Source organism: Phaethon aethereus, assembly GCF_964289735.1.
Source record: "Phaethon aethereus genome assembly, chromosome: 2".
NCBI lineage: Eukaryota > Metazoa > Chordata > Aves > Phaethontiformes > Phaethontidae > Phaethon > Phaethon aethereus.
Genome location: NC_138582.1, coordinates 57,999,334 through 58,012,817, shown reverse-complemented (window position 1 = coordinate 58,012,817; position 13,484 = coordinate 57,999,334). Strand labels below are relative to the sequence as shown.

The 13,484-nt window shown below is 42.8% G+C and overlaps 1 protein-coding gene across 2 annotated transcripts in view; it reads right to left on the bottom strand.

The window, feature by feature from the left end:
* The window catches only part of MTCL1 (microtubule crosslinking factor 1), a 100,896-nt gene extending 87,679 nt beyond the window's left edge, over positions 1–13,217 (bottom strand). For both annotated transcript variants that reach the window (XM_082015320.1, XM_082015321.1), the window contains exons 1-2: positions 13,005–13,217; positions 11,333–11,491 (exon numbers count right to left, since the gene is read on the bottom strand). In XM_082015320.1, the coding sequence (XP_081871446.1) occupies positions 11,333–11,491; positions 13,005–13,202 (357 nt within the window). In that variant the 5' untranslated portion in view covers positions 13,203–13,217. The remainder of the gene's footprint in view (positions 1–11,332; positions 11,492–13,004) is intronic.
* Between the last annotated feature and the right edge of the window lie 267 nt (positions 13,218–13,484).

The window sequence follows — 13,484 nt, the reverse complement described above, 5'->3', positions numbered from 1 at the left end:
CTCCTACTCACCTTGTAACAAAGAAACAACAATGTTGAAGTTTTCCACAGTGCTCATTTATACCGACTTGGAAGGACAGAAGTTCATGCAATGTACCTGTTTCTTCCAGCAACCCCATAGCACAAAACCATGTTCAAAGAAAGTCAGCTGCAGGAGTACGGATGCCTAATCTTCCTGTGCAGAAGTGCAGAACCTCCTTCTATTTTCTACATTTTTTCCCCCAAAGAATAGACATATGGTTACTCTTACAACAGTTGTTGCCCAGAGAAGCAAGGGATATCTCTGAATTTGTGCTACCTGGATTACTGTCTCCTCTATGCTCTGTGGACTGATGGACTATCCACTCAAACAAAACTGAACAGATGCAAAACTGTACCCAAGAGTGAAATCAACACTGTAGGATCAAAACCACCCTGACTTTAATATTCGCTGACATATTGTTTTTCATTTTGTTCAGTCTTTGCACTTACTACAGTCAGGAGCGGAATGGAAGTGACAGATTATCCCAACAAGGGAATGTCCTTGCAGTATTTCCAGGGAAATTGAGAGCAGGTGGAACCAGAAATAGCACAGAAAAAACTTCCTGTTTAAAGATTTTTGTGCTCGCCTGAAGCCCTGACCTAGGAGAGCAAAAACTTCTGGCAGCAGCTGTAAAGTAACTTTTCGAACAGTGTAGCTCAGCTCCCAGCACCAGAGACTGCCGTCCCAAGGTGTGCCTGAAGTCCTGCCCCTCACAGCTGCCCCTCACCTCAAGGGCTGATTTGCAAATACTGGAGAATTGTGGGTTCAGCTTAGCATCCGCATCTGCAATATGCAGAGGAAAAGCCTAAAGTGAAGAAGAAAGGAAAGGAACAAAAGATGTGAGAATCCCACGAAGGAGGGATGAATAGGAGGGGAGGGAGGAAAGCTGATATGTTTGACCATCTGAGGAGCTGGAGGACACAAAAAGGGAGGACTGGTGTGTTGGGCATTTCAAAGATACATTCCAACTTTTTTTTTTTTAGTATACTAAACACTATACTCGCATACCCTGAGAGCTGACCACAACAGTGGAGAACTTAAGAGCTATCCTTCTATAATTCTGATGTATAATGGTCAAGGTACAATGGTAACCTCCTCTTCACAAGTGATTTCCACCATTTCACATTCCGATAAATAATGTAGGACCTACATTTCAGTCCCTCCCCAGACTAATATGGGAACCTTCCCCTATAACTGCCCACAGTTTGTGATACCTGTGGCAATATGCACTACAGTTTGGGAATAACCAAAAAATTAATAAAACCATCATAAAAGACACATAGCAAGACACTGGAAAACCAGAAGGTGCAGGCTCTTGATAACTGAAATTATTTTTGGTAGAAAAATACATTCTATGTGATGAAAAATGGTAAAGAGAAAAGCAACTTAAATGCTTTCAGATTTAAATCTGCCGTAGAACTATTTATGATGTCACTCAACTACTTTATTCCCTCCTTCATCGCTTGAAAATCTGCTGTTTTGACACCATTGAACTCAGGGACGGGAATTTCTCCTGAACTCTGCACACAGCGACAGTGAGGAGAGATGCCTTCACCGATCCCCGCCCAAGACCCAGTTCCTCTTGGCACAGCTGACTGCAGCAAGAGCATGCTGAAGAGATTGGATTGTAACTATTTTGGAGTGATCCCTGAGAAAGAGGCCTTAAATAGACCAATACATACATCTTGCAATCTCAGATGGATCATTGTGCTGCTTCTGCCCACGTAGACATTATGTTGATGTCCCTGAATATCAACACAATTTACCCTCTCTAGCTCCGGCTACTATCACTGGAGAAAAATGTAAAATTTTCATATTCAGGCAAGAATATTTTGCAGTGCTTACATTCATTAGGGCTTGAGCTTTTATCTTGCAACCAAACATACAGTAAAAAGGAAAGGAAACACAGAAATCGGAGGTAACACACCCATTAGGGGCAGATGGCATCATTTTTCTAGGTTGAATGAACGACCGTTACTGGTACTAAAAGAAACTTCAGGCTTTCTCACATCAAGGCACAAACCCAAACCCAAATCAAGCGAAGGCTTCGCCCTGCCTCCTCCCACAGAACAGAAACCGTCTCCTTCCCAGGCATTTCTCAGCATGCCAGCCTTGCAGATTGCTCCCTGGCGATCTAACTGCCAGCAACACCCGCCGGGACCTGTGGCATGCAGGGATCGCTCCTGGGAGGATGAGGAAGGGGATGAAGTATGCCATGCGCAGCGTGCACTGCGTGTGCCCCCGCTTTGGCGTTAATGGGGTCTGTGAAAAGAGTGAGATGGGTGAAAGTATCCTCAGCTGTGGCACAAAGGAAACAGGTTATTTACAGAAAGCAGCAAAATGTGCTGATTATAGGTTGCTTAAAGACTTCCAACTGCTCAATTCCACCTCTTTGACACTTAAACCCTTTTCCTGGCCTGCTTGCACCAACCGACTCCATTTTTCCGTTCCAGGGGAACGGAGAACTTCTTGACGGATCCAGGCGATGCGTGACGCACCCCCAGGCTGGGCTGCCTGGCAGCCAGCAAGGCTTTGGGTGGCAGAGCCAGGCTGACCAGCGCAGTGCCAGGCGTAGGGAAGGGGGAAAGCCCAGCGCCGTAGCATGTGGCAACGCAAAACTTGCCAAGATGGTCAGATCTCCCCTCCTCATTTATCCTCTGACAGCTTGAGTAGTGCAATGTTAATAATTCAGAAGTTATCTGTGCAGTAAGTTACCTTCTCCTTTTAAAAACAGAGTTAGAGATGCAAGTGTAAATAATTAATTTGAGAAGAAAAATAATCAATTAACCCTTTCAAAGAAGGACAAAAATCAATAGCACTGATTTCTTTTCACCTGCTTTAGCATTTCTGGACAGTGCCAGCCCCGTGGCTGCCAATACTCCAATGCAACACGTATTCCTACGTGCAGCATCACCACAACAAAAAACGCAGGTAATTTGGGAAATTTGGTAAGAAACTATGCATCTCACAAAGCTCCTCTCCTCACCCTGGCAGACTGTCTCTTCCTCTTTCCCATCCCGCTACCCAGAGCTCCAGGTGCTGGGATGAAAGAATTGGCGATGTGGGATGAAAACGTTTGGCACCTGCTCACCGTGAGCCAGCCAAAGCGCGGCACGAAAGCTGCTCACCAAAGAGCAGAAAGGTGAGGGGTATTCCTAAATTAACTCCAGTGTATGCTCAGCTCTGGATACTCCAGCTTTAAATCCCAGCTTCTGCTCACAGAACAGCAGCGTGCTGCGAAAAATTGCTTGCCCTGGGCAAAAGGCTTGCCCACACGTTGGCAAGGAAAGCAAAGGGTAGTGTCTTCACTGAGGACTTATGCCCCAATTGAAATGTGATTTAGAAGTGGGAGGGCAGGCCCTCATTTTTCCCCGCAGAACTGCACTTGAAGGATTTGCTACCGATTTTTTACAAGGGCTTGCTGAAGAAAACCTTTAATTATGCTGTGGATAGATTAAGAGAAGGAATCAAAAATAAGCCCATATTTTTCCCATGAAAGTTTTATATAGATGTCACAGAGGATACAGTTTGTTTGCACCGTCACTGCTGAAGCCCACGTGACGGACAGCAGGATTATTTTTGGTAACTGGGTGGAGGATGGGGAGACCGATACACAGTTTGAGCTTCGTGGAGGTTATCTCCATGCCAGTTTCTGTTATTGAAAGAGTAGCAGTCTTTGAGTTTCTGAAAGACTTCTGCTATATAGCAAGAAAAGTACGTGACGAGTGGGGCACGGGGGAATTCCAGTTGCTATACAAAGAACGTTTCCTTATAACTAACCGGTACCTGGGCAACCATGCAGCTACGGTAGGTGATTGCTCCCGCTGTAAATGCCATCACTTAAACCTTGTTTCTCCATATGCAAAGGCCAACTGAGTCCACCAAAGCATTTGGGAGTGAGGCTGTCAAGGGAAGCCCATGTCAGGGAGCAGAGGCTCTGCTCAAGCTGAGTACGAGGAGGGCAGGGGTTTTTGAATGATACAATAATCCGGATCTGATCAGCAGTTACTACTACTTTCTTTCAAAAACCCTCACTTCAAATATTACTGTAGGATTTGGAAGCAGTGTCAGATGATTGCTGGCAAGTATGGACAAATAAAAAATGCCTAGAAAATAAAGGCTAGCCAAAGCTTGGTGGCAACTTATTTGGTAAATCATAAATTCAGATGCAGATACTGTTCAGGGTGGGTGGGATATTTATAAGCATAAGAGACTGGCACAAAACATTAGAAAATGTTGGTTTCTTTTCTTGTTTTTTAGAAATTTAAAAAATATATTAAAGAAATATGGACAGTGCATTAGAAGTTGTATAGTATAAGTCCTTGGGAAAAAAATAATTATGTTACTGAGATTGCTTCTTGATTGCTATACATTTTGAGTCAAGCCAGATCCCACGCCTTCCCTCCACCCTGTTTATTGATATCTACACTGAGCAGACTATTTCACTATCTGTAAAGTCCCTGAAATATCATAAATGATTATAAATCATTCACTATGGTTTAGGTACCAATTCATTATTTATCACAGTGAAAAAAAAGATACCTGAGACAAAATGGTGCTGCAGTAAAACTTTCGCGCAGATTATGCTTTTAGCTATGATTATTGCAGAAGACTTCACTACTTATAGCTGTCACAAGCAGTAACTTCTAAGCAGGGTTACTGAGTCAACATGGTGATCTTGCTTAGCCCTTTTAATGTTACTTGTATCTATAGCTTACAAGTCTTGTCTTTGCCATGTCTCTCAGAAAACTCCCATCTTTTAAACTCATTGATAACTAAGACAAGTCACATACTACAAAAAAAGCATATTCACCCCGGTGAGTAAGAGAATTGCATTTGAGAAATGACAGAAGAAAATTATGTGCTACCTTAATAAACATGTATGAAGTCCTAGCTAATGAAAACATGGGCAACATTTCCTAAAAACAAGTATGTTTTTACTAAGAATAATTTATTCACCATTTTGTGTATTACTTTGCACCATATCTATGTATTTATATCAGAGAGAAAAGAGGATAAAAGTGATTTCGGGTTGGAATAATAATGCTTTACACACATGTTGCATGGATTATGCCCTACTTGAAAGGTTCGAGGCAGTGAAAATCAGACTGCCATGCTCAGCTCTAAGAAGTAGCCTCCAGATTTCATTTTGCTATATTATGTTTATAGAGCTAAATTCTTCCCTCAGCAAAACACTCTCTACCTCTAGTGATGTTAAACACAGTAGTACACATGCACTTTGGAGCAAAATCTGCCTCTAGGTAAGATGGCTGAAAGATATTTCATCTCATCTCACATATTTTTACCATTTTTGAAAGCATCTGAATGCAGCTTTTCACTCTGTTAAAAGGAACAAATACCTTAACAAAAAAATTACTTGGACTTTAAAGCAGCAGTTTTTGAACTATGCTTCAAAAATCAGGTGCTGCAGGGGAGGAGGAGAGGGTAAGCTCAAGCACGGCAGCGTTCCCATTAGCAAGCGAGCCTTGGATGAAAGAGCCTTGAGAGAAGCCACTGCCCTAAAAAGCCCGCAGGTAACCTGGGAAATCCCATTTACAGCACGTACTGGTTTTCATCTCAGTCTGTGTCTTCCAGAGATGTGTTGGAGACATTACTAACGGCCAGTGCCCTCGCACTTCTCTCCTCTCATGTGGAAATGAGCGCAAACAGTATCTCTTGCCTTCCGATTTTTGCCTCTGCCTTTCTTTGTAAAAACACCAGCGAACACGAGCTGCAGCCGTGGTTCTCCAACAACGGGAAGCGATTTCCCGACCGAGCGTGCCCAGAGAATGGCACTCGTGCCTCTAGCAGTCCCAACAACCTGGGGGGCTTGAAGCAGAAATGACTTCAACTGAAGTTAGAGGCTGGCCAAGAAAGCCTCAGTATCGCAGGGGAGGTCGCTGCCGTGCCAGAGGTCCTTGTGAGAGGGAAAGCAACACCTCCGGTTGCTCCCCCTCCGGTCCGTCTGCCTGCAGTGGCAACAGACTGTCACCTGCTCGGTGTGGCCGTCCCACAAGCAATAAATGCCCCTTTCTTCCCGGTTACACAGTTCTCATTCACTTCTTGCTAAACTCTTTCATAGCACTCGCGTCAAATCTCTCGGCAGCTGCTACCCCTGTCCCTAATCCTCGCCTCTCTTTGTCTGGCCTGGCAGGGCTACCCTTCCCCAGAAGCGCCATGGCCATGCCTCTTTCTCCTCCCTGTCTCACAACGCCAAACCCAGGCAAAGAACGCGCAAAAACACATGTTTAGCGGCTGCAAATAAGCGACCGACTCGTTCTCCCCACGGGGAACAGGAGTGGGTCCTATGTCTTGTCAGCACATTTCCCCAGTAAATAGGAAAAAAGGTTTGTTCCTCCCCAGGTACACAGTTTTTAGAGAGAGAATGACTCTGAGAGGTATTACTTGCAGGGGAATTAATGTACTCAAAGACACCTGACACTTGCCAAGCATGATTTCACAGTTGTTTAAACTTACACTAAAGACAGATCATCTAGTTGAGAAATATCTTTGCTGAGGGATAGCCTCAGGTGGAGGGGTGAGGGCAAAAATTGTTAAGCCCCTTTCAAGAGCGGAGCTAAGGAAATATAAGACATTCCCTAAAGATACCCTGGTGGCTCCAAGGAAATGGTATTTGGGGTGGGTTAGATGTTGAGTGCAGGATGTTCAGATCTCAAAGAAAATCCACTTGCTTTTATCAAGCCTTTGCAAAAAGATCTAGTTTGTAGATGCTCTGGAGAGCATTGGTAAGGGTTTTGCCTTGATGCTAAGAAAGGAAACTTTGGAAAGCATTTTCGGAAGGCTTCTGGTTGACCAAGTTAGATTCTTAATATACACTGGTGTTTCTCATGAGCTGAATTAGGATATTAGGAAGGGGCAAATGACAGTTGCAGGGATGTTGCTGAGGTAATCTGTTAGTGATGGAGTAATTTTTTTCTCTCCTGGCAGTCTATTGACTCAAATGACCATGTTAATAACCTAGACAACAAGAGAAAAAAGCGAGCAAGCCTTGGCAGTAACATATATACTCATCAAATCTGTGAGGGTACACTGCCTTTGCTTTTGAACTTATAAGGAAGAAGCAGCTTCAGTAAGTCACATAAAATCTTAGCAAATTCCTCGAACAGACAGTTCTTAGAGACATCCCAGTTTTGCAAGGATACGCTACAAAGAAGTGTTCACAGCGGTAGGAAAACTCTGAAGCTCTGATGGAGAATGCCACAAAAAAGGCATTAGAGGGAGGCCCAAACCAGTTGAAAAGTTCACAGTAAAAAAAAAAAGAAAAAAAAAAAAGAGAAGAGTTGAAAAAGGGATACTGAAAAAATAAGGTGAATGTAATCGTGGAAAAAATTTCAATGAACCACAGTGCTGCAGCAGTTAGAGAAGGCTGAAGCAGAAAAGCTTGGTACAGCCAGTAAAGTTAAAAAATATTCAGAGAGAAAACATTATTACCCAGTGAAAGAATTAGCTTCAAAAGATCAGTAGAAGTATTTCAGGCAAGAGTAGCAGAGTGATGAACCTACACAGTGATAAACAAACCAGCTCTGGAGCCCTCAGCACAGGAAAGGCATGGACCTGTTGTAGCGGGTCCAGAGGAGGCCACAAAACCTCTCCTGTGAGGACAGGCTGAGAGAGCTGGAGTTGTTCAGTCTGGAGAAGAGAAGGCTCCAGGGAGACCTTATTGCAGCTTGTTCAATCTATCCTCATTTCATTTAAAACCATTACCCCTATTCAGACTAGATATAAGGAAGAAATTTTTCACAATGAGGTGCAACCCTGGCACAGGTTGCCCAGAGAGGTGGTAGATGCCCCATCCCTGGCAGCACTTGAGGTCAGGTTGGACGGGGCTCCGAGCAACCTGCTCTACTTGAAGATGTCCCTGCTCACTGCAGGGGTTTGGACTAGATGGCCTTTAAAGGTCTCTTCCAATGTAAAGTCTTCTATGATTCTATGATAAATGAAATCAGAAAAAAATTGAGAAGCATGATGGAAATGGAAAGCACCATATTATCTTTTGGCTAAGAGGACCGAAAAAAAGGAATTAGAGTGGCATGATTAAGAAAAATGAATGCCAGGTGCTGATGAATACACTCAGAGAAGAATGGTGTCTAACTGGAAGACATCGGAAGTTGATAAAATCCACAAGTATTTGTTAAAAATCCTCACCAATCCATATCTTAGCTCAAAATACAACTATAGGAAATGCTGCAAAAGGCTGGAGGGATGGAGCATGCTTATGGAAAAAGAAAAAAGGGAAAGAGGTGGCATTACCCTAAAAATCTGTAAGTGACTCTCACCTGTCATCTGGGAGCTCCTGTTAGAAATAATCAGTGAAAAACAGAGTATTTTGATGGTGGGGAGTAACCTGGCAGATATCAGAACAAAACAAGAGTCTAGATATGGTTTTGATAGATTATGCAAAAGTTTCTGAAATCATGTCATGAAATGGGAATCCAGAAGGATCTGGGACTGGGGAGGGAAGCGCATTAGCTAAAACACAGCAGTAAGAAGAGGAGATAAGAGCACTGTGAAGGACCGGGCAGGTGACTTCTTGTCACCTGACTTGTCACCTTTCCTCTTTCTTGTAACTTTGTTTTTGTTATTTGCAAAGCTGAGACACACTGAAATGTTATTTAGTGACAAAAGAGGAAAGCCTATCTCCTATCTACTTAATACAACAACTTGAAATTACATGGTCAGGAGAAGGAAAAAATTAATTTCTCAGTTAAAACTGCATGGCTTTTTTGAAGGAGATAATTTTATTTAGACAGAGATAGCCTGTATATATTTCACACCAAAAAAAATCCTGTTGAAAGTATCACAGGAGGTCGAAACATGTACTGGGGTGAAAGAATATATAACAGCACCGAACATCGTAAATGTTAGGAATTCTTCAAAAGATTGTGATAAAACATGAAGGTGGCTTTAAAGAAAGATTGCTTTTAGAGATGTGTACAATTCCTAAAGATATTTTGGCATGCAAAATACATTAAACATAATCAACATATATTCCATCCATGGCAGTGAGAAACTGGACCTGAGGGAATTGTACAGCAGGACAAAGCAGAAGTTAGCACTGAATTAAGCAATAAACATGGATGTGGATGTGAGAAAACCTTTTTGTTGATCAGAGGACGATAGAGGAACAGGGCTGAGAATAGTCAAGGATATTACAGAAAATGAGCATATGGTGACAGTGTGCTATACCAGAGAGCGAATGCCGTCTAACTGGGTCTCGGGCAACGCGCCAGGACTGGATAGGAAAGACGCGCCTTCTAAGTGTCAGCCTTTAGATAGACAAGATGCGCAGTCAGGGCGGATTGGGAAGAAGCTACATGGACTTTGAGTCCCTTTTCTCACAATATATAAAGAACTCGTTCTCCCACTGGCATGCCTACTCCCACTGGCATGTCTATAATACATTCCTGTAGAGCTTTTGATGCACTAAATGTTCCTAAAGAGGCATTGCTTCTGGTAGTTATTTGAACACATCTTGAGGCAAGTATTTTTTTTTGTCACCAATGTCATCAACGTTGCAAACACATACTTATCTGGCACACGTATCAGTGTGTTTCTCCACCTTTTGGCTCATCTGCTCTTGTGTGACCTACCGAGGACCCAAACCTCTGTCTTCTCATCTACTGTGACCTTGTGAAACTCTGACTTCCAGAGAAACCACCGCTCATGGTATGAAAAACCAGACTACATCTGCTACTACACCTTATGCCCCACTGTGCCTCCAGATCAGCATTAACACATCCCATCACGTTACCTGCCACCTCCTCCTTTCCCTAGCTCCCCTCTAGCCTTTGCCTCTTACGCGTCAGAGTCTGCTCCCAAGGTAAGGGTGTGCTCACTTCGACTTGCAATGCAGCAGAGAGACAGTTGAGTTAGTTGGGCTTCCCTGCCCTGCTAGGCTGCAGCAATCTAAGCAGCAGGGTAAATTCAGGCTGGTTAGAGCTAGCTTGAGACTCCAGCATTGCTGGACCAATTTCTTTCCCACTGCACACCCACAATGTAGTTTCTCAAAGTGCTTAATCCCAAAGACCGTCATCTAGTATGGTAGATGGTCTACACTAGACCAGTATCTGGTGAACCTGTGTGTTAAATTGACAACAAGCGAGGTAGTGCAGGTGACATGGTATTTTTGTATGCAATATAGACTGCAGACCCTGTAACACGGTATCATGTCCATCAAGCACAGCATTCACAAATAACATTGAGAAGGAAGAACAACAGCTGAAACATCATGCAGACTTTATCTTTTGTCAGACTCCTAAGTAATCTAAACTATCACAGCAACACTGCTATTTACACCGGCAGACGATCTGTCCTGTTAGGTACAAAATGCTCCAAAACTCTTGCACTGGTCTCCTCATAACCCAAGCATACAGCGAAATTAAATAGGGGTTGTCCTTATAAAACTGAGTCAGGCTTTGTGCCAGTTGACTCGCAAGCATTGTTTGAAAGATTAAAATAACACATAATTGCACCAGCTCTCTAAATCTGACCAGGGCTCAGAGGATCAATGCCTTACCTCATTATGTTTAAATGCTCTATCTCAATCTGGTTTAGAGCAGAGGCTGTGAGCTGCCAGTCTGCTGTACTGTTGAGAGAACAGAAATACCACTACAGACCGGGATGTGGGCTCCGGCAAAGAGCCACACTTAGTATTTGGCTTTCCCTTACTGTCCCCTGCTCCTCAGCTCATTTGCATCCAAGGATCGTCACTTCACCCAGTATGACTATGTGTCAGCTCCAACTGAAATGATCCCAGTTCTCAACAGACAGCATTTCTGCGCCTGAAGTGCAATGTTATTTATACACTACAGACCACATTCCTGATGCCTAGCTCATGCTGGTGGCTCCCACCGTCACCGCTGAAGAGCACCAGCCAAAACGGCGGCTTGCTTATCGGAACCATCCTCCCAGAGACAAGTCATGCACACCTCATTTGACTCTCAAATAGGCGGATGTCCCAGTCTGTGCAAAGGAGAGTCAGAGCTAGCTGGAGTCAAATCAAAGATAGTTTTGCTCCAGTAGGAAGAGAGGCTTTGAGGAGCCAGTTTAAAAAGGGACAGAAGCCCTGTGAGAAGCCCCGTACAAAAGCCCTTGCATTGCTCCTCTACCTCTCTATTGCTTCTAAATTACCAACACATTTGGGTCATATAACAAAGGAGACCTTTTGGGCAATTGTACAAGCAATATCAGCAAGCGTTTCATGTAAGAATTAGTCTCAGACACCTGCCCGTCAAATTTCCCATCTAACCCAGCAACACCACTCTGCATGGCTTTCCTGACTATTTCTTACCTCTTTTAACTTTTCCAGCTCGTTTTGCAGTGTCTGCTTGGATACTTCCACCTCAATGATTTGCTGCCGAAGGATTTCATTTTCGTCTTCTGCTTTAACACGTTTCTCCTCCACGCTCTCCAGCTCATGGTGCAGTCTGACAGAAACATCTTTGGCTACCTGGTCAGAAGAGCACAAATGTATGACGGGGATCCATGAGGAGCAACAGCTACGGTATGCCTCCTACAGTAGGAAGCACATTACAGCCCTAAACAGCCGAGAGATTTTTAATTCAATTATGAGATGGTTGATGAAAGATTCCAAGCCTTCCAAGTACCGAAATGAATATTAATTTCTAATAGAGAAATCCAAGATGAAGATATATTTGATTACCCATCTCCAGCTCCCTCTCCATATTATGCTAAGGCAATGTCATGAACAGCAGGAGGAAACAAGCAGATACCAAGCCTGTACATCAAAGTCCCAGCATATCACATCAATAAAACAAAAGATGAGGAATTGTGCTGTAAAGTTGACAGGTCATCAATCAAAGCCGCATCCATGCAGCAGTCTCATCCACCCGAATTTGCTGCTCTAGCAGCAATCACAACTAGGCAAGAGTGATATAAAAGCACAGAAATATATGCTACCTTAGGTTTTCTGAGTCCAGCCTAACAAGAATAAATATTTACTCCAAAAACATTTGGAAAGGTGATTCATCACACAAAATGATGAATTATTGAGTTAAAAGAAGTCAGCAAAAACACAGCAAACAAACCAAAAAAAACTCAGTATCTCTTTCACTGGAATCTATGTACAAGATTTTTACTGACTAATGTATCATTTCTATTATGATAAGGTTATCATTTGTTTTTTATCATAAAGGAGAAAATTAGGTCTGACATTTTGAAAAGTTTCATGACTTGATATGTCACTCTGGTTTCCACTGCTGGGAACCAATCAATTCAATTTCAGAAGATTTTATGTTTTGTATTCTTGAGTACAAAATGCTTAATAATTCTAGTGGTAATCAGTCCCTCTCTACAGAACATATTTTCAAAACAGCTACGAGATAGCAATACTAACAAAGATAAGTAAAGCTAGATAAACATCATGCCTATACAAAGCTTAGCCTTGATGCAAACAATTCTGAAAAAATATAAGAACTGTTTCAGTATGAACATAATTTTTAGAGGAATTCATGGGAATAGCATTTTGATCCTCTATCAGCCTTGCTAAAATATTATAACAGTCTGTTCCTGTCATGAGTAACTCATTAGGCCCTAAGAAATGCAACTTTGACTAGGTTTCTTCCAGTTATTTGGCATAAGGAAGAAGTGAAGAGGAATGAAATGGCATGAACTAGGAAAAGCATATCAGGTTTTGTTTATACACTTTTGCAAAGCTAAGGTTCTCAGTCAAACCTGTAAAACAAGACCCTCTAAATCTTCCAAATGCACAAATGTAAGTTGACTGCATTGCTTTCATTTTGAATCTATGCACATGGTTTTTTGCTCCCTAACACATCTTTTTATGATGATAAGCTGCATATTTGTTCTCCATCACAGAAGGAGGAAATTGGTCCTGACATTTGGAGAACTACTGCCTGCTTCATGTGTCACCCTCCCTTCCATTGCAGGGAGACACATCCCGGTCTGCTCTCTTTCACTGTGCATATGAACCTCTCACCCACCTTCAAATCTTGTTCCAGGCTCCTAATGAGCTCTCCATCCACATGGCCTGTTTGTGCAACTTTCAAGCTTTTCTGTTCCGCTTTCCTGAGACGATACTGGAGAATGCGGCAATTCTTGTTTGCCCGGTCCAGCTCTCGCCGGAGCTCCTGCAGCTGGTAAACATCTTCCTCCAAATAGCTGTCACGCATTTCTTCCATTTCAGCCCGAAGTTCATCCAGCTCATCCTGTGAGAAGTCAAAACAGTGCTCCATCATACCTCTAAATCTCACCCGTGGGAGCAAAATAGGAAACATGCTCACTAGGATACCATATTAATGAAGTGATACAGATTGCAACATGCAGCTCCAGAAGTCATAGGAACAGAAGTTTTATCCCAACATTGACTAATTATGCTGAACTAAATTAATGTATACTTGTTACATTTCTTACAATTGCTTTAATAATTAAAAACAGACCGGATGCTTATCTGTCTCCCGAAA